The 25,630-nt window shown below is 43.7% G+C and overlaps 1 protein-coding gene across 1 annotated transcript in view; it reads right to left on the bottom strand.

Moving 5' to 3' along the window:
- FARP1 (FERM, ARH/RhoGEF and pleckstrin domain protein 1) overlaps positions 1 to 25,630 on the bottom strand; it is a 256,115-nt gene that overhangs the window by 50,556 nt on the left and 179,929 nt on the right. The window contains exons 6-13 of the mRNA XM_087814260.1: positions 19,007 to 19,104; positions 14,316 to 14,430; positions 13,339 to 13,486; positions 10,771 to 10,866; positions 9,122 to 9,285; positions 8,341 to 8,409; positions 6,026 to 6,101; positions 4,358 to 4,607 (exon numbers count right to left, since the gene is read on the bottom strand). Of these exons, the coding sequence (XP_087670386.1) occupies positions 4,358 to 4,607; positions 6,026 to 6,101; positions 8,341 to 8,409; positions 9,122 to 9,285; positions 10,771 to 10,866; positions 13,339 to 13,486; positions 14,316 to 14,430; positions 19,007 to 19,104 (1,016 nt within the window). The remainder of the gene's footprint in view (positions 1 to 4,357; positions 4,608 to 6,025; positions 6,102 to 8,340; positions 8,410 to 9,121; positions 9,286 to 10,770; positions 10,867 to 13,338; positions 13,487 to 14,315; positions 14,431 to 19,006; positions 19,105 to 25,630) is intronic.

Below are 25,630 nucleotides of genomic sequence, written 5' to 3' on the forward strand. Positions count from 1 at the left end.
GACTTCCTTTAATTAAATGCCTGTCTAATAAAATATCATCAATGGAAGACAGATGACTGTTAAAGGAGCTGGAGCAATTCCTTTTAAATGCTGGAACTCATTAAATGCATTTCTTCATGCTAAGATAATTTCTTGCACTTTTATTTTGCCCTGAACAAGCAGCAACAAAATCAACCACAAAAGGGTCTACAATTTACATATTTTGAAATACTATCTAACTAAAGATATTAATGCAAGGAGGCCCTGGAGCAGCCCTGAGTGGCTTGGAGATTTGTTTCTGTATATGGTTTGTCTTCCATTCAAGGCCTTCTGATATCATTTCATAGAGCAGCCATTATGTGAAGACCTGGGTTCCCTGTTGATTCAGGGAACCTCTAAACTAGCTATTGTCTTAGAAAGATTCCTTGACAGGTCTTGGAAAACCCTTTGGAAATCTGAAAGAATTCACAGGTCTCTAATCTCTGTTGTCTATTTTTCACACCTAAACCCCCCTCTGATCTTCCAGCACTCTTACTTCAACTTCATGCATGCTCACGCCCTCCTTAAGCCACACAGTGAGATTCTGGAGGCCAGGTAAAGACTTGGGGACCAGAGTTGCACAAAAGGTCAGTGGCGTGGAAGGTGGGATGGTGGAGGCTGTTGGCTTTCCTGGATCTATGCACAGTGAGAGACCATGTCACTCCCGCGAACCGGCTCTACCAGGCTCAAAGAATGCTTATGTTTACTCTCCCACTGATGGTTGGAATCTATTACTGCACGATGAGCTCCTCCAGAGGCAATTAGTGAATATTCCCAGCACTTCAGGGTATGTGCCTTTTGAACAAACTACACCTCTGCCCCTTTTAAGCACCATTAATCACATCAGGATTGCTGCTTTCATAAATACTGGCCAATAGGCAGAAATTGAGTTGCTTGGCTGGTACCAAACCAACCTGAGAAAAACTATAAGCAACCCTGAAAGTAGAAATCTATTCACTACAGAACCAAGTACTCCACCATTGATCAGCTGCTTTTAAACTCACCTCCTTAGGAAAAAGCAAAACAAAGTATTGGAGCCTGTTTTGCTTTGGAGGTTTACAGCTGCTGATTCACATCAAAGGCTAGGTAAATGAATACCTGTAACTCATTCCCATTTCATGATCAGACTGCTAGATAATTAGAGGTAAAGAGAAAACTCATTTGAACAAATCACCTTCACATATAAACCACAGGATTGCGAAAGTGAATTTGCTTAACTCACATTTGACTAGATTTTTATATAGTAAATTGACATCTTTTTCTAAGTCCAAAACAGAATATGCAGAAACATGTTATAACTACAAAGATCCCACGATATATAAAGCAGTTCTTCCTACCTAGTATGAACTATAATTGCCTAAGTCTACATGATTCCTGGTTTCCACATGATTTTAATTATTAATCCATACAAGATTCTCAAAAATCAAAATATTGACTCAAAAAGGTCCTATTGCATCAAGAAGTCACATAAAGTAAAAAGCTGGTCTAGAGACAAGTTTCTAGCTTTGTCACTCACTAGCTCTAAGACCAGGTGAAGGCTCCTTACTTCATCAGAGCAAGGTTTCTTATCCAGAAAATGAAGGTCTGCCCTAGGTCCCTTCCAGTTTTAAAATTCTGTAACTCTGTTAAACATATAAATCTAAAGCAAGACATAAAAAGACTACTTCAATGAACATCTTTCAAACTATCCACTAATCAATTTGATTCATCAATCATGCACCGAATCAAATGATTAGGAAGATAAAACAAAAGTTTGTATACAAATGGGTGAAGTTCTCAGAATCTTTAAAACCAACTTCTTGACATTCATGTGGACAGATAATCACTTGTGAAGCATGGGTCAGTCAATACTTCCATTGGTGACATGCTGCTGCCAAATTCTACTCAAGTTTCCCAGAGAGGCTCAGCTCTTCCCTGTGAGAGTCACGTCATCGGTGTAGCAAGGCCACTGGCGTGGCAGCACGTCAGGGACATACCCTTCTTAAAACTCTTCTCAGTAATTCCATAGTTACTTAGGATCTAAAAATCTGATTCTACAATTCATCTTTATATAAAAGAACCGAAGACTGAAAAGCACCAAATAACAGGCATTTAAAAAAGAACTTTGTTTGTGATGCTTTTCCTACTCTTCAAGCAAGCCAAAATTTCAGCTAATATTTTAAACATATTCCACTAGATTCTACAAAGCAATTGTGTCTGGCTGAGAAGTGACCCTTGGCTACCGAGCAGAACCATCTGGGGGCCCAAGTGGCACCCCAGACAGTTAGATCAAAATTTCTAAGGTCAGGACCTAGGCACGCATCACTAATTTTAAAATATGCAGCTAAGGCTAAGAAACAAGGCAAGTTAAAACCAGGCTCTTCTTTCTAAAATGCAGGAATGCTGGGTGGAAGGCACTGGCATAGGTGGGCAAGGCTTAAAAAGGAATCAGACTTCTCACTACTTCCACTTCCACCTTCTTCCTGCACAGAGACACATCCGAAGTCACTTCCCAAGAAAAGGCATTAGTATTCACAGGAGTGCGAACATTTAGAAGGTGCATAAAACCCCACCAAGGGCAACGATACCGGAAAACGGGCCTTCTCTGTGCAGTGCACAACTCAAAGGCAGGCATTTAGTTTGCTAACCTCCTGGTGACCGGTGCCTATGGCAAGGCCTTCCTTTCTCCATCATCGATCAATAGCCTTTCTGTTTCACCAAGAGATTCTGGCAGTTATAGCTTCTTAAAACATAACAATTTGACCCACCAATGCAAATCCAAACCAAACCAGCAATCCCATGTAAATTACAGAAGATCTGACAACCTTTATATCATTTTATATGAAGTCTACAAAGAAGAAATAACTCCAAATTCTTCCGATTGAAATGTTCATTACTCTTGATTAAGTTTTCACTAACACTTGGTCTCAACTAATAATCAACTTACATTTGACCTTGAATTTTGTCAGTTCCTCTCTTTATGAGAGAAAGAAAAGCAGCCCTCCTTTCTGGATCTCAGTGACACTCTGAAAATAGGAGGGTGATCTGCACACAAAATTAAACATACACAGAAAATGCACAATCAGCTTCCTAATGAAGTATTTCTTTCTAGCCTTCAACCTGAAAGATCAACAAGCCCCTGGTAACTTGCTAATATCTGCTATTTATCTTGTCCACCTTTTTTGGAAAGCAAGCCTCTGTGTGAAATTTTGTTTTACTGAAACATTTTAGACGTCAGGAGTGCCCTATCCAAACATGTGCCTGTCCAAAACGTCCTCACAAACATTGATTAAAAATTAACAAGTCACTAGAGCAGACATTCTCCACTGAAACCCTGGCCTCATGCCTCCAGGTTCCTGACACTTGAAGACGTGCCTCTGGTCTCCTCACTCCGCCTCCTCCTGCTCCTCCCTCAAATGCAGGCCACCAAAGGCCTTCTGACTTCTCAGCGCGGACGGGGAGCTCAGCACGGCCGCATTGCCAAACATGAGGGGCTGGCTCAGAGGGCTCACCATTTCAGAGTCTGAATCGCTGGATTCAGTCCCACTGCTGGTGGAGCCCTCGGTCATTTGCAGGGGTGCCAGGTGGTCCACCATGCCACTGGCACACCCTGGTTGCACGATGGGGACCTTGGAGGTGGGACCCAGGAGAGGTGTCCCATTAGCCAGCATTCTCCCTTCTGAACCAGCCAGGCTGGCCAGTTCTCCCTTTTCATGGCCATCAAACCTATCCATCGCCTCTGAGATTGACGCTACCTGGCTAAGGATGAGTGGATTTGTCTCTGACTTATTATATCTACTGGGAAGATTTCTTAAGTATGGCCTTTGTAAGACAGGGGAACAGTTTTCATAACAAGGACCCCGGTTCGAGAGAGTGTCTTCTTCCATACTTTTCCCTCTAGGGTCATGCCCATTTTCGGAAACATAGCCTTGAGACCCAGTCCTGTCCCAACTCATATCTGGACTTGAACTTCTGCTGCTGGGAGACAGTGGCGTGGCCAGGGGACTGTGACTGCCTGAGCCCCTGAACATCTCATCTATCAGAGAGCTATGTCTTGGGAGTCTGGGGCTCCCACTCACATCAAAGGTTATGTCTGCTGAATCGTCATCAAGGAATTCTCTGGAAGGAGGCCGGGAGGACTTCGCAGAGTGAGGGGAAGCCCTGTGCCTAGCGTCTATTTGCCTGTCATCCCTGGAGAGCAGGTAAACACCACTGGTCAAATCACCCTCATAATTGTCATTTGTTTGGGACCGTGACTGGGACGTTTGTTCCCTGAGAAGATCGGATTCGCTATCTACATCACTGCAGTCAATGAAAGGAATAGAAGTGCTGCTGCCTCTAGCAGCCCTGGATGCTGGACCTGTGCTTGGCTGCGGGGGCTGAGGTTTACTCTGCTGGGTCCTATCCTTAACGACCTCCTCCTCTTCCTCCGTCGTGGCCTTCACGGCTCCATCAGCCTTCTTGTTACCCACTGGGCTCTTCTGCAGAGCGGGGCTTTGGCGCGGCCCACACTCTTCGGTGGAAACCTTCAGTTCCTTTCCTTGCTGGCAGCTCTGGCCACCTGGGGACTCGGCACCTTCGCCAGGAGCAAGGCTGGCACTCTGCTGAGCCTGGGGGGCGGGGAGGGGGGGCAAGGCAAGGAAGAGGGGACGGAAGAGAAAAGGCAGAGGGTTACTCCAGATCTGGGAAAAAAGAGAGAGAGTCAGAGTCTAGTTTAATAACATCTCCTTAAGCTTCGAGCAGCCCAAAAGTATTGCCAAATAAAGGCGGCCTCCGTGGCACTGGAACAGAGCTCTGACAAGCAGCGGGCCTGAGAGCATTTGTCAGTATCCAGAAACTTCTTTCAGGGTGTGAAGCTGACAGTGCAGGGTCCCCAGCAGCACAATTAGGCAGTGTCTCTGCTTTCTAGGACCCACAGTCTCATACTGGGTTTCTAAACTGTCTACGGAACAAGAGAGCCCCTCTAGGCCACAGGGCCTTCCCGAGGAAGTGTAAGCCGGGGCAGGAAGGAAACATTCATAGACCCCAGGAGGCAAGCTGACACGGATTTCAGACAAATGACAAAAAAGTCTTTGTTTATACTTCTAAGACCAGAATGAACAGGTCAAGGGCTCTTTTTGGAGTCACACAATGAAATCTCCTTCATGTTCTTTCCCAACAAAGTTCTCATTCTCTTGTAGAGAAAACCCTGAAAATCCATCCAGAGACCAACTCCAGGAAAAATGAGCTCTTGCCACCCTCAGAGCAAGAGCGATAATGTCTCTTGTTGCCAACTGTGGTCACTGCCCTGTAACAGGAGCCTGGGAGCTCACCGCCCGGTCCAGTGCCAGAGAAGTGTTTTGACCTTGGCACTGAAGAGGAGCTACACCCATCGGCCGCAAAGCAGGTCCCGATCTCTTCACACGAGCACACCCATCGGCTGGAGGATGGGCTCTGCTCTACCAGCTCCCATGGAAGGAGGGAAGGTTCCACCCCTCAGTTGGGTTCAGGCCAACAGAGCTTCTCTGTGGCAAGAGCATGGGAGGAAGGATGGGAAATCAGCTAAAAAAGGGACACACTCCAGCCACTGAGCTTAGGTTGGGGGTGTGCAGTGCACAGAGCATGTGTATGCTCAAAGTCAGGGCACAGGTGCCTTGGCAGGTGTGGCTCAGTGGTTACAGTGTCGGCCCTCACACTGAAGGGTCGTGGGTTCGATTCCTGCTCAAAGGCATGTACCTGGGTCAGAGGTTTGATCCCTGGACCCGACTGGGGTGTGTGCGAGAGGCAGCCAATCGATGTGTCTCTCTCACATTGATGTTTCTCTCTCCCCCAACTCCTTCCATCCTCTCTAAAAATCAATGGGGAAAAAATATCCTCAGGTGAGGATTAATAATAGCAACAAAAGTCAGGGCACACTACTGGACTCTCTTCTCTATAAGACACTCTCACAGGTGAAAGACGAAGAACTCGAAAGCATGCTATGAAACACAGAACTCGGCAGAGGAGGTCTGGTGAAAAGCAGAGCTCTAACAGTGTCACCATTACTCACCTGTTTTGGCACTTCCGAATTCGGCTCTGTAGGCTGCATAGCAAGGCTTCGGATGGAGTGAATCTTGCTGTGTTTCCTTGGAGAGAACACAGAAGAGTTAAAGTTAGGTGAGGTGTGTTTTTTTTCCTTAGTGAAAAATAACAGCATTAGGCACTTCCTCAACAATGAAGACACCCAAAGTAGCTGGTATAAATACCCCAAGGAAATAGACCCAGTCTTCTTTCCCATAGTTCCTGTAGGTTCCAGGGATTAGTTAAACCATGAGAAGGCTCTCAGCAATACCCTGCTCCCTCTCGAGGGGTACAGTAGTTAGTGGGGCACTAACTATCTAGCTATGGGAAAAGTCACTGGGAGGGAGAAGCTGCGGGGCCCACATATGCTCTAGATTGCAAGCTATGGTCTAACAAGATGAAATCAATTTGTGCTTTTGGGGTAATGATTTTCTAGACCAGTGGTATAACAAAGGCAGTCACTACTCATCAGCTAACTCTTTCACAGTGTTAAGTTCAGAGAAGACCTGCCCTGTGAGTGAATTATAGACTCAACAGTAGAAGGAATTGGCCTTACCGCCACTAACACCTCTCCTCATTTTTCCCTTTCTTAGTCTGTCCATCCCCTCCTCCCCAGGGAAAAAGCATTAGGAACTTTTCAGGTACTCAAATGTGTGAAACTGTATAAACATAGAAAAATTAAATTCCAATGTGCATCCAGCTTTTCTTCAAAATACTCCAAATTAATACTCAAAAGTTCTGAAACACCCACAGTCTGAATCAGAGAGAGAACTGAACCACTTCTTCTATGATCTTCAAAAGATTAATGGTGGACTGTCCAAGAAAAAATTATGGGGCTTGTTCTATGAAGATGAGCATGCTAACAGCCCACTGAACACTACAGGCCTGGGTACAGGGAGGGAGCACAAGCTAGGCCTGCATCGGAAGGAATACACTAGGGCGGCCACAGCAGCAGATCTGCGTCAGCAAAAGCAAAGCACTAAACAACCTGACTGTTGACCAACAGAAAATAAGGTAAATAAAATACCCTCAACTACCAGAAAACACTTAAAACAGATCTCAGATCAGGGAAGGGTTTAGAAAGAAAGATGCAGAATTATGTACAGTGTGATGCCGATACCACTTATACAAATAAAAAAGCACACCCCAGAGCAACTCTACATATGCTTTTTGGATGCACAAAGTAACGTGAAGCAGCCAGGTGTTGCCTCTGGGGAGGGGAGGAGGGAAATAAGAAGGCCACATCTGTAACAACAGCTATAGATAAAAGGAGAAAAAGAACTCCAGAAATACGTATGTTAAAATGTTAATTCTAAGTAGTGAAAATATGGGTGTTTGCTGTATTCTATGTACTTTATTGTAATTTTCAAATGTATCAAAATGAGAAAAGAAAAATATTTTTAAAAAAACATGGGCTGGCCCGGCTGGCATGGCTCAGAGGTTGAGCATCGACGTATGATCCAGAAGACTGTGGTTCGAATCCCAGTCAGGGCACATGCCCGGGTTGCCGGCTGGATCCCCAGTGGGGAGCGTGCAGGAGGCAGCCTATCAATGACTCTCATCATTTCTAACTCTCTCTCTCCCTCTCCCTTCCTCTCTCTGAAATCAATAAAAACATATTAAAAACAAAAACATGGGCTGAATAGTCCTTGGAGCACTGCCCCCCCCCTTTCCCTTGGATCTCAGTCCTCTGGGTTCTCTGCGTCTCCCTCTCTGGGAGGCAGAGCGGTGCTCAAGGGCAGTGGGCTCCGGAGCCAGATGACGAGGGGCCGCTCACCAGCTCGGAGACCCGGGCTGGTTACTCAGCCTCTTTGAGCTGTAGCGTCTCCACCTTTAGAAAGGGAGGGAGCAGCACGGACCTCACAGCGTGGGTGTGAAGCCTGTGAGCTAATACACGTAAAGAGCTTGGAACACTGCCCGGGACATCGTCGGAGCAATAAGCATTTGCTAGCAACAGCAATACCAAATCCTGTTTATTTTCCTCCAAACTTTATTTAATTAAAAAGTTTATAAAAATGCGTTCAATTCAAACCCCAAAATATCGAAGGACTCACCAAAGGGTGCGTTTTCACAGCGTTGCCTTCCCTGCCCCCTGCTGGCTTCTCCCTCCTCAGTCCACTCTCCTTACCTCCTCGCGCCCTCGCATACACGCCCCTGGGCCTGCCCGCGGCCCTGTGCAGCGCAACACGGGCCGAGGCGATCGCCACGCCTGGGTGAGGAGACACCCAGCAGCAGCTGAGCTGTCCCCCGGAGAGAAGGGCTCGGCTCCTCCCGTAGTGGGAGCAGCAGGGAAGCCTCTCTTACCTTTCAAACTGCACCTTCTTATGTCCTCCTTCTTTCACGTAGTCGAGAACCTGCTTCTGAGTCCGACCGCTGCAGCGAAGGCCACGAGCAGAGAGAGGGGACAGCGAGGCGTTCTCATTTACACATGCGGCCCTCCGCCACCCCCACTTCCCTCCTCCCGTCCGGGGGGACCTGGGGGCTTTCTCAGCTGGCCAGCAGCGAAAGCAGACTAAGGAAAACTGTGTTTCTGTGCCTATTCTGCCTCTTGATATTGCCCTTGCGACTAAAGGGGAGTGTTCCATGAACTGAACCACTCAGTTCCGTGTCTGGTTATCAGGCAAACATCCTGAGTCTGTATGCCTTGTGAAGGGATAATTTTGCTCACTGTGTATCCCCCAGCGGCCAGAAGAGTATTTGACATGCAGTAGACACTCAGAGTGCTCAAAGAATGAGTGAAAAAGTGGCGCATGATGCCAGGTCTATGCAGCGTTCGTTCTATGACGCTGCATGGAGTGTTAGCAGTGACTTGCTTCTACAGAGAAGAGTCCTTTCTGAATTACAGAGGCCCGTTCAGAGTGTGCTGCAGCCAGGCAGGCTGCCTGGTGACCGACACTCCAACAGAACACAGCGAGGCCCGCCAAGGGGCCTGCAGGGACGGCTGAGCAAATACCTCGGGCTCCCAGGGGCCCCCTCGGACCCCATCCCCTCGCTGAGTGGAGCAGCTGCAATAGGCAACAGTGAGAGGAGAGTCTTGGGGGAAATGTGCATATGGCAGGCGGAGAGGAATGAAGGGAACCCTTACCTGAACCGAAATGATGACCCTCGACTAAAGAGAACAGGCTTTGGCTTTGGTTTGGGCTCTTCGAAAAGTCTAAAAAAGGCATGATGTTCAACACAGATTTTCCAGAAGGACTTGCAAAAATCCCGGCTGGCCATTAGGAATTCCAAGGTGTCCTGGTAGGAGCTCTAAAAAGAGAAAAAGTATCACTCTGGTGTTTTTTTTTTAAATTACCCACAGACACTACGTTGAAAAATGAGAAAAGGGACAGAAAATAAATATATCCAATAAAAGTTCAAATGTGCATTTTATTATAGCATGACCATAAATTCACATATTTAGTAAAATATAGCTGTTTCTAATGACAAAATACAGTTATCATTCAACCATTTTCTTCCCCATAGAACTCCTTAGAGAAACTAACAGAAACCAGGGGTATGTAGCAAAAGTTGTAACATTTCATTTGACAAAATTCATAAATAAATTATGTGTACTTGGCTTACACTTCCTTCTAAAAAAAAAATCCAAGTACTGAAATTCCTTTTTTGCCTCCTTAAAATAACTGCAACACAATTTTTCTGTTTTCTCCCTCATGGTTCGTGCCAACTTTAAACATTGGTCTTAAGTCTCTTCCTTACCAAAAAGCATATGGCTTGAGCCTCCAGGTGGCCCCAGGGACCATATGGGAAATGAACATTTTTTTTCTGGAGCACAAAAGTATCACTCAAGGCTGAAAAATTCCTGTCCTTTGATTCTGGAAAGGGGATATGGTAATTTTCTATTCCCAGACTGAATGCCCCCAATTTAAGTGGCCACATTACATAAACAAAAGTTACCATAGTCCTTAACGTTCTCAGCAGTTCCAACTATTTGGGGAAATCTCACAGTTCTAGGCAGTGCAGACCCAACTTACAAACGAGTTGTGCTGTAATTTTTCATGTGTAAATCAGCCTTTTGGACCACAAAATGCATTTTCCCATGGAAAACAACTTATAATGGGTGCCTGCTTCCGAGGTCAAGCCATAAAAGCCTATTTAATCCATACTGTAGCTAAGCTATAAGCCTAGAAGTCCATTTATAATCTTTTTTCCATGGGAAAAAGAACTCCAAGTACTGGCTGGGGACATCAGCGATATATTATCCAGCTCCTCCAATGCCATTTCCGGCAGATGAAGGGGATGCTGTTCTTCCTTCTCTGACCCAGTCCCAGTGTGAGCAGCACTGTAAGGGTCCTGTGGGAAGTGGACGTGGTTAGCTCATGAGAACGCACCATCAGAGGTTTGGGACAACAGCAGGGACTCGAGATGGGGACTGCTGCCATGTGGGCAGGGATATGCCTGGAATACAGCAGAATGCTGAAGAGGGTCTCAGGTGACCCAGAGGCTGGTTGCAGCAACAGCAGAGCTCAGGGTGTTTGTCAGGAGGGGCTGCCGGTGTTTGCGCTGGCAGTGACCCTCCCCCTAGGCACACATCTGTGCTACCTAGCCTTTACCGTCTGTTTACTGAGAGCAACAGCTGTGTAGCTACCAAGCCTTTGGATACATCCCTCTGTACACTCAGACACCTGAATGGCTGTTGGCTGGTTTCAGCCTTGCCCTAGCACGGGCCACTCCATCCCAAGGGCTCGCAGGGCCGGCTCAGAGGGTCTCCCCTCTTTCCTGGGAGCCACTTACATTTGCATCTGGGCGGAGCTTGATGAGAAAGCGCTTCCTCTTGAAGCTCAGCTTCCGCACCTTTGCCCAGTTGAAGGCATTGATCTTCGTGAAGCCCTAAGAAGAACGGAATCAGCCAGTGAGCCAGGAAATGCATGAGTAGCATGGGTGTTGGTATGTGTTGCTTATGGGGAACTGCAAGGAGGGCTGATGTTCCATGGCTCGGGAAGAATGCATTTTGCTGGAGAAGCCACAGATCTGCAGCTGTGGGGTGATGCGGGTTCCTGGATCGTTATTTCTCACTAATTACATGAGTTGGCATCCCAACTAAGTCTGCCTCCAGGGAGGAAAGAGGCTAGCCAAGGGAATGATAAAAAAGAAAGATAAATAAAAATAAAAACCATGACAACCACCACAATAATTAGCGATCATTATTTACAGCATGCCAGGCACTGGCCTAAGGACTTTACAGATCTTATCAAACCTTACACAAAACCCAGTGAGAAGCCTTTCTTATCTTCATTTTATAGATGTGGAATCTGCAGCAAGGATATATTTTAATTTGACCAAAATCACACAGTGAACATGGCAGAATGAGATTCCTGAGCATGTGCCTTAGCCAGCAGCTGCTGTTCACGTCCAGAAAGCAACACCGCAGGTAGGCAATCACCCTTTTGTCCACATGGCCTGGCTCCTGGGTCCACCAGGCTTCCAAGAGCACAACCAGAACCTGGGAGGGGAGGCCCCACCTTCCCACTATCTTCTAGGCCAAAGAACAGTCTCCGGGAAGGACTCACACCTCCTCATCTTTGATATAGCCATGTGGGACATAGTGGGGAAGCAGAGGGGAGCTGCCAGACACCAGCTCCCATCTGTCCTGTCATCTCAACTGAAAATAGAATTCCTCCATCTGAATACCAGGACCATTTATTTAAGTCGGTTAAGAATGAAGCAATTAGGCACCGACAAGAAGGTTCATTCCAAGATACAGCCTTTGTACATGATTAAATTACTGAGCAATTCTCAGTATTTGGATTGTATCAAACACAATCAAAGCAAATTAATACAAATGTGAGGCACCTCTTTCCCCACTCTCATTTTTAGAAATGTTTAAGGGTTTTAATTTTGAAATTAATGGTAGTACCGAAAACGACACTTAGTTTACCCTAGTTTTCCTCATCAGGTACTCCTAGATTATTTCTGCAGGTCCAAAACTGTTAGGAGGAGTCACCTACTCAAATACCACACTGCTCTCAACACGTCACTCCCTACGATCCCATGTGAATCCCAATCTTAACTCCTTTCTCAGGACACAGGTCTGTGATCATTAGTGTCCATCATAAACATCTGATAAAGAAGCAGAGAATCACAGGCTATTTTGGTAAAATATGAAGGAGGAAATGTAACCAAACCTGGCAGAGCTCAAAAAAGTTTTAGGTCATGTACACATTTTATACCTTCTAATCTGGGTGACCTCTGACCCTATTTCATGAGAAAGGCAGATGCTTTCTTCACACCTATCTGAAGCCAAAGTACGATTACCTACTTTTGTTTAAAAGAAGCTTTGAGAAAATTTGGGGGGTTGGTGAGTATTTTCATTGTCTTGATTTCACTGATGGATTCACAGGATATGCATATAGGAGAACCTATCAAAGGGCACCCTTTAGATATGTGCATTTTATTGCATGTCAATAATAGGTCACTGAAGCTCTTAAGAGAAAGAGGAGCACCAATCAGTAAAACAGTACAATAGCAGTGTGATCAGAAGAGCACACATCTCAGAGGGCAGAGAATTATATATCCTTAAGGAAAACACGGGTAGGATCCATCCAAGGGCCATGCGTGTTTTGTCACAAAATTACTGCAGTACAGATGTGGCTTTTATAAACTTATGAAACTGTTCTAGCTTACAAGAGGATACTACACTTTTCTTTTTAAGTTCGGTAAATCAGAAATAAGCTTATATAGCCTGGCCAGAGTGGCTCAGTAGTTGAGCGTCAACCCATGAACCAGGAGATCACGGTTCGACTCTCAGTCAGGGGACACGCCCAGGTTGCAGGCTGGATCCCCAATAGGGGCATGCAGGAGACAGCCAATCAATGACTCATCATTGATGCTTCTCTCTCTCTCCCCCTCTCCCCTTCTTTCCGAAATCAATAAAAACATATTAAAAAAAGAAAAAAGAAATAAGCTTATATAAAACCCAAATTAGGTTTAAAAAAAAAAATCACATAACTATCACAGGCCAATGTGGAAAAGGTTATTTTGGAGTCTAAAATCTTGATCCCATTATACATGTTCTAAGCACAGGTCCACATATAGATACAGATTTCTGTGATCCTACAAGGTGAACAAATGCAAACAAATCTATAAGGATAGATCCCCCAACCACAGCAAGGGCAAGTGAAATGGAATCTGGAAGCTGAGTGCCTAGAAAGAAATGGAAGCCCTTAGATGGTTAGTTTTTCCCTGCGCACCTAAAAATATCAGAGGTCTTAGCGTGGACCACCCAGAATAGAATCAGACTAGAAGGGCGAACTCTTATCTCTCCATCACCAAGGGAACTGAGCTGTGTTCTAATGCTCTTACCTGAAACACTAGAATTCCTGTGTTCGCAACAGCCAGGTTGATCTTAGTACCTTCCCTGTCCTTAGCCGGGTGCAACCGGATCCCATACATCTCCAGCCTACGGGCGATCTCCAGGAGCTGGAAATCCGATTCTGCTGGTGTTTGTCCACTGACAAAACAAAAATTAAAGAGAAAGGCCAGGAGATTTGAATTCCCCCTGTCTATTAATTTGAGATTAAGGAGCTTCTCTTGGGAAATAAAAGGCATTTCACCGTAAACAATGGGGCTACCCGATCAGATGACACCCAACCTCCCATTCATTATAACCCAAAGTCGAGCAGCTAGAACAAAAGCTCTATTGCTTGTGTAACTCAAAACCCCAAAAGTCTATCTCAACCTTGGCCAATTTTTTTTTGAATCTCAAAAGAGTTTCCTTTAAGGTCATATAAAAGCAAAACACCGTCGTGTTAAAACACATTTTTAGTCACTCACAATAGACCTAAACTTGCAAACAAAGTTCAAGGCACCATTCTCTCATGTTATCATAAGGACTCAAGTGCCCTCCTTCAAATAACAACAACACAAACAAAAGGCACAGAGAATCCTTTGAAAATGTTTTACTGATCCAAACAAAAAAAAACCAAAACAGAGTGGAGATGGTACAAAAGTTCTAGATTTTCACGATATTCTTCCTTTGCCCCTAGTGTACCATGTCACTTTCCCAATTTCCTATTAATTGGTCTTTTACTCTCCCTTTTAATCCAAAGCATGGGGTGCACTAAAACTCCCGCATGCTCCGGTCTCACTGTAAGAAAAGTCAAGAGGCCTGGAGCTCTGGTTTTGAGCGGGTAACCTGCATTTCTGAGAGCTCTTCTCCTTTCCTCACACTTTGCCTATTTCTTCCCAATAGCTACTGTGTCTCTCTGTGTGTACCCATGTATGTCTGAAGGACAGAGAGAAACGGCTGAAAGGAAATGTAAAGCAACAAATAGACTTACATGTGGTTATGGTGAAATTCCACAATTTTATCTTCTAGTGCATCTTGCTGAGGTATGTACTTATTTTTTGCTAAGTGTTCTCTGTCCGATGCTTCATCAAAATCCCCAATCTCGGCTACAGACAGAGAAAGAAAAACCAGCCCATATGATTAATACTCCACAATTTGTTCCATCCCCAGTGGAATACTCCCCACTAGCAAACTGGAAGCTAGCTGACAACAGAAAGCGATCCCAGCTGGTGGGTATCACAAGGCTAGATGTCAGAAGTGTGGACGTGAGGACATATTTAACAACTGCTCCAACATAAAATAATGGTTTCCACTCTTTCTCATTTCTAACAGCTGGAAAGAAAACTTGAGAATTATCCATCCTTGGCCATCCAAGTTTCCTGGGGTTTCTTTCCTCCCCACCCAACTGGGGTCACTTCTGTTCCGGGCAGTAATTCAAGACATGTGGTTTATGACCCATGACTTCTAAATAGGCCCCCATTTCAGAGCTTCACAAAATCAACTTTTGAAAGCCTTATATAAAACAATGATTAGTGCAAACCCAAAACGTTTTATCATGTAGGGAAATAGGCTGTAAATAGGTATAAAGGTACGTAATCTAATTTGGGTAAAAAAAACTATTGCCACTTGCTAAATTTCTTGTAGTCCTCTTATCAGAAATGACTAGTCAGACTACAAGTGCTTATAAGTTTTTCATCTACAAGAAATAGGATGCATCTTTCTCTCATGGAACCTCAACATAGTCCCCAGATTGCTGTAATCTGGAAATTTAAAGGATAGAGCTTTAAAATAATAATTGTACCCTAACAGCAGCAGCTCCAGCTCTGTTTGTACCAGTTTAATACCTCTGGGACAGCAGGCCTTTTTCTTTGGATCATGTAATCTGTGTTACAAGCTTAAGAAAAACTAGCCTAATGACCAGCGCCCTGCTGTTCTGAGTAAAAGCAAGTGAACTGCTGCTATGAAACCTACCTTCCATTTCCTCATGTGAAGCAACTTGTTATACTTGAGCCAATGCCCCTGCAGGACTCCTGCAGGATATGGCCTATACGTTGTCATGAATCTCACCCACTGAGAATATTTGCTCTGCATAAAACAGTGCCAACTCACCTGGCACCAGCTGGAAGAATCAATCACTCACTTCCTGCAGCTCTGACAGATCAATAACACGATTTCCTAATCGCCTTTCCTAGACTAATTTTTCCCTCCCTAGATAGAGTAAAATTGCCACCCTCCATCACAGAACACAGCACAGAAGAGGAGGGGCCTCTCTGGCCATACTGCTATCCTCGTTGGTGGCCTTGATGATGGTGGCACGGACTTTTCTGCAATTCCTTCCATCTGGCCTCAAGAAAGAACAGTTCACTATCACTCTTCACAGCAGTTGTGTTCTATGAAGATCCCATGAACGCTGAATTAGCAAATACTAACCACTGCTCCCAGGGGAAATAACTGACCTTGTTCTATGTGTGCTTCTGTTGAAAGACATCATATTTTATATACATTATCAATTCATTTACATTGAACTTGCAGCCAGCAGCACCACAACTCATGCCTGAGCAAAGCTCAACTGACACACGGATTTATGTTCTCTGTAAGGCATATCGCAGCCTTCGGGACTGAGGAAGCACTAGGTAGCAACTCAATATGGCACTTGGGACCATTGTAAACAGGGGAATCGCCAACAAAAAGCACAAAAATGCAAAAGCACGGCACTAAACAGTCCGGAAAAAGCACCCTTGTTTATGGTGTGAGAGCTGAAAGAGGAAGGCAGGATGCGGCCCTTTTGACCTCAGCTGGGAGTGTGTGCGTGGGATAACTCAAATTTTTCACCATCTTGTGTATGTCTGCTAATGACCACAAAAGCACCACAAGTATTGATTTGGGGGTTACAAGTAACTTTTATACAGCAGGTGGATTTGCGAATACAGACTGTGTGTGGAACAATGCGGACTGACTGCTTATGGGGGACTCACCTGAATCCTAATTTCTTGAGAGCTTTAGATTTGGGCTTCTTAACGGGTATGGATTTAATAACACACTTTTCCATAATTCAATATAATAAAAGGGTTAAGAATTCCAGTTTTTCCTTTGGCATCAGGGTCAATACACCTAATTATCTTTTTTTTTTCCTGAGTCATTTTCCTTTCACTGCCCACCTAAAATGCAATGGTACTATATGACTAAGAAATTCACTTTCTCTTCAGAGTTCCCTTCTTTGAAATACGAAAATAGGCTCCTCCTTATATATGGAGAGTTTGAAAACTGACAAATATTCAAGAAATGATTTAATATTTTAAAGTATTTTTATGCCAAGGTGCCATATTAGCTTATGCATATACTAAGTTCCATAGCAGTCCACTCATGTCAAAGAATAGGGATTATAAGAACAACCCAAAACCTGTGGTTTTATTAAATGAAATCTCATGAGGATATGCTTGGACAATCCGTCTGCCACATGTCATCTTCAGCATGGAGACACACAACCTGAAGATGCAGCCTCTGAGCTACCCAAGTGGAATGTTAACATCAGGGCTATCTAGTGATTGATTCTTCATCACTTGTCCTAGTTAACTGATTCATAGTAAAGAAAATTAAAAGTTAAAAATGTTGCAGGGGTTATCTATATAAGGCCAGTGACAGAGAAACAAATGAGAAAATACAGACAATCTGAAAGACAACTTCATGAGTTCAAGTAAAAGAGAGGACAATTTAAAAAAAAATTCAGATTGTGTATACAGATATTCATGAGATGAACATACGGCTCATTTGAGGTAATTTTCCATCAGCACTGATGTAGCTTTTGCAAAAGGGAGATGAGGTGACTCCCTCATACCTTACAAGTAATGCACATAATCATCAATAATTTTAATCAACACACTATACACAGAGGATTGTGAAATTCCTCCTTCCATGAATGAGTGCATGGGATGCTTAAAAATTCAGAAGTGGGGCTTTAAAAATATCAGAAGATTATAAAAATATTGTGTGTCTCATCACTGAATAAATAGTATGCAAATAGCAGGCATACTTCTGAACAGATCTATTTCATTCTCTCTGGAGAACTCAAGGTTCTCGGGGAATTTTGAGCTTCTGTTGCTAAGAAGGAGGGGCCATCAGACGAACACATGGTTTTCTGAGTGCTGTGAACCTGCACTTCCATATGTGCGAGTGAGATTTACTACGTTGACAGACTGTAAAAAGGAAGAAACTTAAGAGGAGGAAATAGGCACAAGACTAAATGGCATCAGGAATATTAAAAGCCCTGGGTCATAAACATTTTATCAAGTTACTATCCCAATAAGGAAGCTTCATTTTAAAATGTTCCATTGTTTGGAAAGGGAGGGTTGCAGGTGAGTGAGGTAAAGAGAGGAGAATATGTTTACAGAACACTTAACATGTATTGGGTATTTGTGCCATCGTTTAATTTTCACAGCCTTATGAAAAAGTTTTATTATTTTCATGTTCCACAAGAAGGAAGAGGTGGGAGGGGGGTAGCAACATGCCAGGGTCATCCATCAACTAATAGAAATCAGGTCTGCCTGATCCAAAGCCCTCCTCTCTCCACTGTCACATGAAGAGGGAAGGTAAAACACAAAAGGCAAAAGCTATAAAATTTTCTGTGCCAAAGCGTCCTCATTTTTAAAAATGGGGTAATAATACTACAGATCTCACATGGTTGTTATGGAATTAAATGAGATACTATACATAGTGCTACAACATAGTAAGGTTGAATAAAGGATACCTAATTTTTTGTTCTGTTTTTCTTACATCGGTTTTCAAATTGATAAGAAAACATCTCTCTGCTAAGTCTGGTAGATATTCGATAATGCCCATATGCAAAAAAAGAAAAAGAAAAAAGTAGCATGGTCTATAAAAACACCTCATCATATTAGACTAAGGTGATTATTGATTAGCTGACTATTAGGAGTGACATTTCCTACAAACCTTTGGAAGTCTTATTAACTGGGCAGTTACCCGAATGGGATGGGGCTGATTATATGGGACGACTTTGTATACAACGGAATTTTTTAAATGATAGCACAATTTTTTTTATACTAGTGCTTATATATGTTGACTTTGGTCTATATACATAATTTATCTTCCTGAAACACCACATATATATTCCATTTCAAGTAACTTCTGCCTTGGCCAGAAAAAAGTGCTCAGGTAGATTGTTAGTAAGCCTTAGCATGAGCACAATCTAATCTGTCCTTTGTCTAGATTAAGAAAGTTAAAATATTTCATTTGAATCATCACTAGGATCCAGTCTAGCTTCATATGTTTTGAACTCTAGAGTGCAGAATACAAGAAGTGAAATCTTTGACAGTTTTATGTCCTACAGCTAATGTCCACAGTCAATGATAAAGGACAGAACAAGTTTAGTCTACTTGGCCCCCGTCCCTCCAAGCTTCTCCTTTAAGACAACTGAGATGTCAACAATTGCACAAGACCATAAAAAGGGTAGATAAACCAGGACACAGTATTCCTGGGTCAATGTTTGGGGGAATACACATATTAAATGAAATTAGGAGTATTCTTTTCTACCCCTAAGTATTCACGATAACAGCAAAAGAACATAAAAACATTATTATTGTTTTAGTGGATCTCATTTTCTTTCCAATCAATCAAATCATTGTGTTATCTCCAACATGATTTCTAAAGGAAACCAACAGAACTTACATTGTACAATGTGTGAGATCAACAGGGCAGCGCTGGTGTCATTACACGTCAGCCTACCCTGGGCCAGGTCCTGCTTCACCTGCAGAGCAAACAGGTACCTGCGAATACACAGAGAGATGGGCATCGTCAACACAGAGATGGGCATATGGAGGGCGGGAAGGGCAGCATCTAAGCGAGGCTCACCCCTGGCAACCTGTCCACACAGTGATCAACTAAAGAAAGGTACATAAACCAAGGAAAAGAAAGTCCGCAAGGCTGGAATGGATTTCTGGTGCCACTGACTGCCACGTAAATACAGCCTCCCTTGAAGGCCCAGGAATCAGGTGCTGTAATCTTTTCACACACTGAGTAACACATTTCACTCTATATGAAGAGATACAGTGATAAAAACATAAGACAGTAACTTACTACCCTATATATTTTTACAGGGTAAAGCAAACATTTAAAATTTTTTCACAGATCAAATACACTAAAAAATGGCTTTATGGCTCAGACAACAGCAGTAGTTAATTATGGTTAGTAAGAACTTTGCCGACAGGAAACAGAAAGACAAGGGTGTCTTTTTTGTGGTGCAATACTCACTTAACTACTTCCATAAGCCTCAGCTTCCAGATGTGTAAAAATCAATTAAAAAATTTTTTTCTTTATATTGTAGGATAAAGCACAAACTTTTTTGGTGAAAGAGAAAAGAGGTATTTATAAAACAAAGAAATTAAGGAAAAATAGTGCAATGTTAAAATTGATTTGAAAATATCAGTATGAACTCATAAACTTTTAGAAAAGACATTTATTAGTTTTGACCACTGCCTAGAAACCCTTAGCAATCAGACTCTGGCTCTCACCCAATTGCCCACTGAAAGGACACAGGGGTAGGTCCTTGGAGAAATGGTAGATTCCAGGGTAGGGAAAGGTTCAAAATGAGCCTGGAATATCAAATTATGCCAGAAAGCAAGGCAGCTTCCAAAAATAAATGTGTTATATTGAAGGAGCATCCATTGGCCAAAGTAGCAGCTTGAATAGCAACAAGAGTTATTAAAGTGACTGGAAAGACATGGAAATAATGAAAATTCAAGGGTTCATATAACGCTACTAAAAAAAAAAGTGAAAACAACAAAAGCTGAATGTATCACCAATTTGAGGAGACTGTTAAAGCAATTCTTCATTCAAGCATTGGTAACCCAAGGCAAAAATGTGGTCATGTACTCTGCCTCTCCAGGAGGAGGGGTACTTCAGGATGTACAGATAGTCCAAGTGGATGAGGCACACTTCTACCTTACAGAAGAAGGCTACCTAATGATGTAGCAGGAATAACAGAATGAGAAGATCCTCATTCTACAGCCTCTGAAGAAATTACTGACTCTGGCAAGGATTGTTAACTGGTATAAAAACAATTTAGGAAACTGGATATTTGCATAGAGACAAAGTAACATGACCTTATTTCATAATGGAAAGATCACAATATCACCTTCCTAATGATCAATCTTAGCATCATTAATGACATAGGAAGAACACAACATGACTTATGATGAATTCTAGCCAAAAATGCTTAACTTGTATCTGTCAAGTCTTTAGAACTAACTTCCAATTTTCAGGAAACACAGAGGCTAGCGGAATAAGCTAAATAGCACAAGAAAGCAATCAATCAGACATTTCAAGAGGTAAGGTATTCTGTAGTACAACCAACTGGTCCAGCTTCTCTACCAAGACGGTATCTCAAGGAAAAAAAGAGGGACTCTGCTAGATTAAAAGCGGTCCAAGGACATAATAACCTGATGCAATATGTGATCCTTCAGTAAATTTCATTTTAGAATAAGCAGGTATAAATGGCGTTTGGGGGACAAATAGGGAAATTTGAGTATGGCCAGAGTATTAGATGAGATGAAAAGTACATATATACGCATGGGGGGAAAATCAGAAAGGACATCACACTGATGTGTTAACAATGTTAATCTCTGAGCAACAGGACTACAGTATTTTTGTCTTCTTAGTCTTGTTTATCTGTATATTCTAACTTCCTACACTGTGCATTGGTTCCTTTTGTAATAACAAAGGGTTATTTTTGCCTGGCAGGTAGAGCGTCAACTAAGGATCCAGGCGATTGGGGTTTAATTCCTGGTCAGGGCACATGCCTGGGTTGCGGGCTTGATCCCCAGTCGGGGGCGAGCAGGAGGCGGCTGATCAATGACTCTCTCATCGTTGATGTTTCTATCTCTCTCTCTCCCTCTCCTTTCCTCTCTCTGAAATCAATAAAGATATGTTTTTTTAAAAAAACAAAGGGTTTTTAATTTTTTTTTAAAAGTTTTAACAAGATCAACCAGGTTTCCATTAGATGAGATAATACATGGAAAGCACAGTGACTAGAATAAACACATTCAATGAATGTTAGCAACTTTTTAAGTAAAGTAAAAATGAGCCCAGCCGGAGTGGCTCAGCAGCTGAGCATCAACCTATGATCCAGGAGATAGTGGTTCAATTCTCAGTCAGGGCACATGCCCGGGTTGCAGGCTCAATCCCCAGCTGGGGGCGTGCAGGAGACAGCTGATCAATGACTCTCTCATCATTGATGTTTTTATCTCTCTCTCTCCCTCTCCCTTCTTCTCTCTGAAATCAATAAAAAATATGTATATTTTTTAAAAAAAGAATACCCTTTAAGTCATTTAGAAAGTTCCATTATTAAGAACTAAAAAACAAGTGGCAATTCTGTAACCATCAAAAACAAAACAAAAGCCCAAAACAAAATCACCCCCATATCCACCAGTTAACAGTTGACCTTTATCCAACCCCCCTAATGTTTATTTATGTTCTCACATTCTCTCCCCCCCCTTTTCTCAACCCCCTCTTCTCTCTCTCTCTCTCTCAGGGAAGTCCAAGGGAAGAAGAGCAGAGAATATAAAATAAAAAAACATTGACATATAGGTTTATATAAGAGGAGGCAGAATAAACCATCTTTCTGCATTAGGTATTGGTTATTGTCTTTTCAACCCAACAATTAATTCTTAGAGCTACAGGCTCTAATTCTTAGCTATATGGTTAATTTTAAAATAAGTATGAGGGCTTTATATTTTACGAACATTACATTCTGAATATTTTACCATCTCAAGTTGAAACTGGGGGTCCCGTGTTCACAGGGATGGATTCAGGGTCTGGCAGGCTTTGGGGGCCTTTGGTGACAGTCTCGTGTGGGCTGTGAGATGGCAGGGGGCTCTGAAAGATCACACATTTAGTGAGAGGGCAAGTGGCATGCTGAGGACTGCGGGAAGAACTTGTCACCCTAAGTATGCTGACTCTTTCTGTTCTAAGGATCTTGTAATACGAGAAGGACCTTCCTGGGTACTGATTCTTGATGACTCTCGAGCAGGCTGGCTGCAATGCTAACATTAGAGATTCAGCAACACCTTCTGTCCTATGAACTGAAACAATTCCAATCAAATTCACAAGAGCTAAAGCCCAAGATGTACTCAGAAGGCACTAAATAAAATTAAACCAGTAAACACAAGGAAAACACTCAAAGCACTCAAAAAGGAATCTTCTTGGGAGGATGTGAGGAGCAAGGAGGTGACAGTGGTGGACTAGTCAAGAAGGGCTTCACTTCCCGGGACTGCAAGAGTTGCAAATCACACCCACCTGATGCCTGGTTTTACACATGTCTATTTTCATATAGGAGGTCTGACTCTTTTTCTTCTTCAGTGTCATGTCCAATTTATCTGCCAGTCTAAGGAGACTTTGCCCAGCAGCAAGTTCCGATAGGGTCTCTTGCTTAAACAAATGCAGCCGAGTAGAAATTAGATTTGATTGAGGATGAGACGCCAAAGAGAAGTGTGCCTAAACTCATCAGCACCAGAAAAGTGACTCAGAGCTCTGCAATCAAAAGGCCTGGTGACTTCTTTTTCAAAGAACTCACCCTAGCTTTTAAAACTTGCACCTAAGAGTTGGTGCTTTTCTCCTTCTGTCCATAGGACAGAGTTTCACCAAAAGTGCAGTTCGATAAATAGACAGGAATTCAGCTTCCTGTTTAACTGCCAAGTGCAATGTAATCTTCCATCTATATAAATGGGAAGCTGAAAGCTATTCCTGGAGGCCCAAAGAATTAACCTCAGGGCTAGAGTCACTTAGAGCCGGTCAAACTATAGTCTGCAGGTCCGTTTCTGTCTCGCTCTTTCCACACGTCCCTCGCCTACATTAGCACTGTCCACACAGGCCTTCTCCTAAGCCCTCCCTCACTTGCCATCTGCTATAGAAAAGTCCCCGGCGTCTCAATGGTCACATCGTTCAATTTTTGCTTACACCAGAGTTTAAGTGTGGGAGTCAACACATTGGATCTGGGAGGCGCTCTTCACGTAATAGCTCGTGACAAAGTGGAAAGCAATGGGGAGCTTTCTAAGTTTCGTATCAATTTTATTCACCCTTGAGCCCAAAGAATTCTCTCTTCAGGAAAGTGTCAGTTAGCAGTGGGAGCCAGACAACAAAATCCTAAACCCGCTGCATCCAGCTGAGCTGTGTAACGTGAGGGAGTTACTAGATCGGCCAGAGCGGCTGGCAAGATACCAGACACACTTGGCCTGAGGGTAACTAGTTGTATGGAATTTTATAACAAGGACCAGAATGGTAGAAAACTACAAACCTCTAAAGGCACTGAGTCATAAAAATTGAAAAGGTGCAAAACTCATTGCAAAGTAGAAAAGGCAGGAAAAGTGGGGGAAAGGGGATTTATGCTGCCAATTTCCTAAGCAGGATAAAGGCCCAGTGGGACGGACGCAGGGGGGGAAAAAGCACACTGCTGACCAACAGCTAGACTCGCCCACAGATTTATTTCAGTACTCTGAGCTTGGAGCAGTGCATGTTCCCATGACAGGAAGGCTGGCCCCAGAACCTGGGACACAGTAGCCCCAATGACACCACACAAAGATGTGTCATCGGCCTCTCTGTCTTATGCAGCTGGGTTTAGTGGCTCCAGCTGCCTCTCCTCTACTTAAGCATTCTGGCAAACTGTATACAGTTCCCAGAGGCTGAGGGCTTCTGCAGCTCCTAGCCGCCTCTGACTGCTTCACCGATTTGAGGATTGTAAGTGGAGGCAAACAAGCAGTGGTGACCCACTCAGAAAATACAAAACCTTCGCCTCTCGCTGGAATCCACACTCATGTGCCCAATGCCCTTCTTGATGCATCCACACAATGTCAAGTAGGTATTTCAAACGCAGCCTTGTAAAAGCAAGCTCTTGACTCTCTTCTGCTCCCCAATCCATGCCTTCCCTCCACCCATTCCCATTTTAATCATCACCACGACCACCCAGCCAGTTGCTTCAGTCAAATCTAAGCATCCCCTCTACTTCCCTCAGTCTCTATGCCCAACCTGTCACCAAGATGGACTGACCCCACCTCTAGCAAGTATTGCAAATGCAGCCACACATTTCCATTTCCACTCCTACCACCTCCCCCACTGCCATCGTTTCAGCCTGGGTGGCGGCACTCACTTTCTCACTGGATTCCCTGCTGTCAACCTCCCCACAACATCCAAGTGGCAACTCGTCTTTCAACAGGACGTACATCCAGGCCTCTCTCCCATCTCACTGCACTTCGCCCTCAAGGTCCCTGTCATGCCTGCACACATTAATGATCGACACCTTTCACCTGTTCCTGCCTTGGGCACTGCCTACCTGGAAAGCTCTCCCTCCGAAAATGACTGGCAGGCCCTCATCATTTCCTCAGAGAGGCACCCCAGACTAATCAATCTAAAATCGTCACCCAGTCACCTTCTATGCCATTACCCTACTTCAGTGACCTAAAGAGCCATTACCATTATCTGATATTTTTATTTAATCCTTTTGTCTGTTCCCATGAGAGGCAGGCTTATCTTTTCACCACTATATCCCCAGTGCCTAGAACAATGCTGGCACACAGTGCACACACTTCATTCCCTCTTCATAAATGACGGTCAACCACCCATGATACTGTGCTCTGTACCAGGGATGAGAGGATGAGGAACTGTGATAGCCTTGGTCTGAAACAGTTACAGCTTGAAAGGCAGTGTGGCAGGAATTGGGCTGGTCAGACAAGTGTACGCAAAGGGCACTCTTAAAAGGGAGGCATTTTATCTTCACATGTTCCCACTGGGCTCTGATCTCTTAGAAATCATTTAGAAACCACAAATTGTAAAATAAGTAGTAGTGAAGATAATGACAATGATGGTGACGATGGTGATGGGCATCCCTACTGGGTTCCAGCCATTGTATGTGTAATAGTGCTTATCCTCAAAACACCCATGGCCAAGCCAGCCTTATAGTCACAATGACACTGAGGAATTGAGACAGGTGCAGAGGGAACAAGTAACTGGCCAGTCACACCGCTATCAAAGGCAGGACTAAAGCCAAAGCCAGGCCCGACAGACGCTCCCGCTTCTCCCACTTGGCCAAGCTGCCAAAGAAACTGACCTACAGTTCCTGTCCACCCACCCTTGACGGCAATGAAGAGAAACTCTGAGTTCACATCTTGGTTTCACAGGAGAGATTCACCTTCCAAAACCATCTTGTGATGTGATAGATAAGAGGAAAAATATGGCAGTAACAGGGTAAGTCCAGTCCACTTCATATCACAGCCTTAAAGAAACCAGACCTCATTGCTTCTCTGC

Source organism: Miniopterus natalensis, chromosome 2 (genome assembly GCF_054644295.1).
Source record: "Miniopterus natalensis isolate mMinNat1 chromosome 2, mMinNat1.hap1, whole genome shotgun sequence".
Taxonomy (NCBI): Eukaryota; Metazoa; Chordata; class Mammalia; order Chiroptera; family Miniopteridae; genus Miniopterus; species Miniopterus natalensis.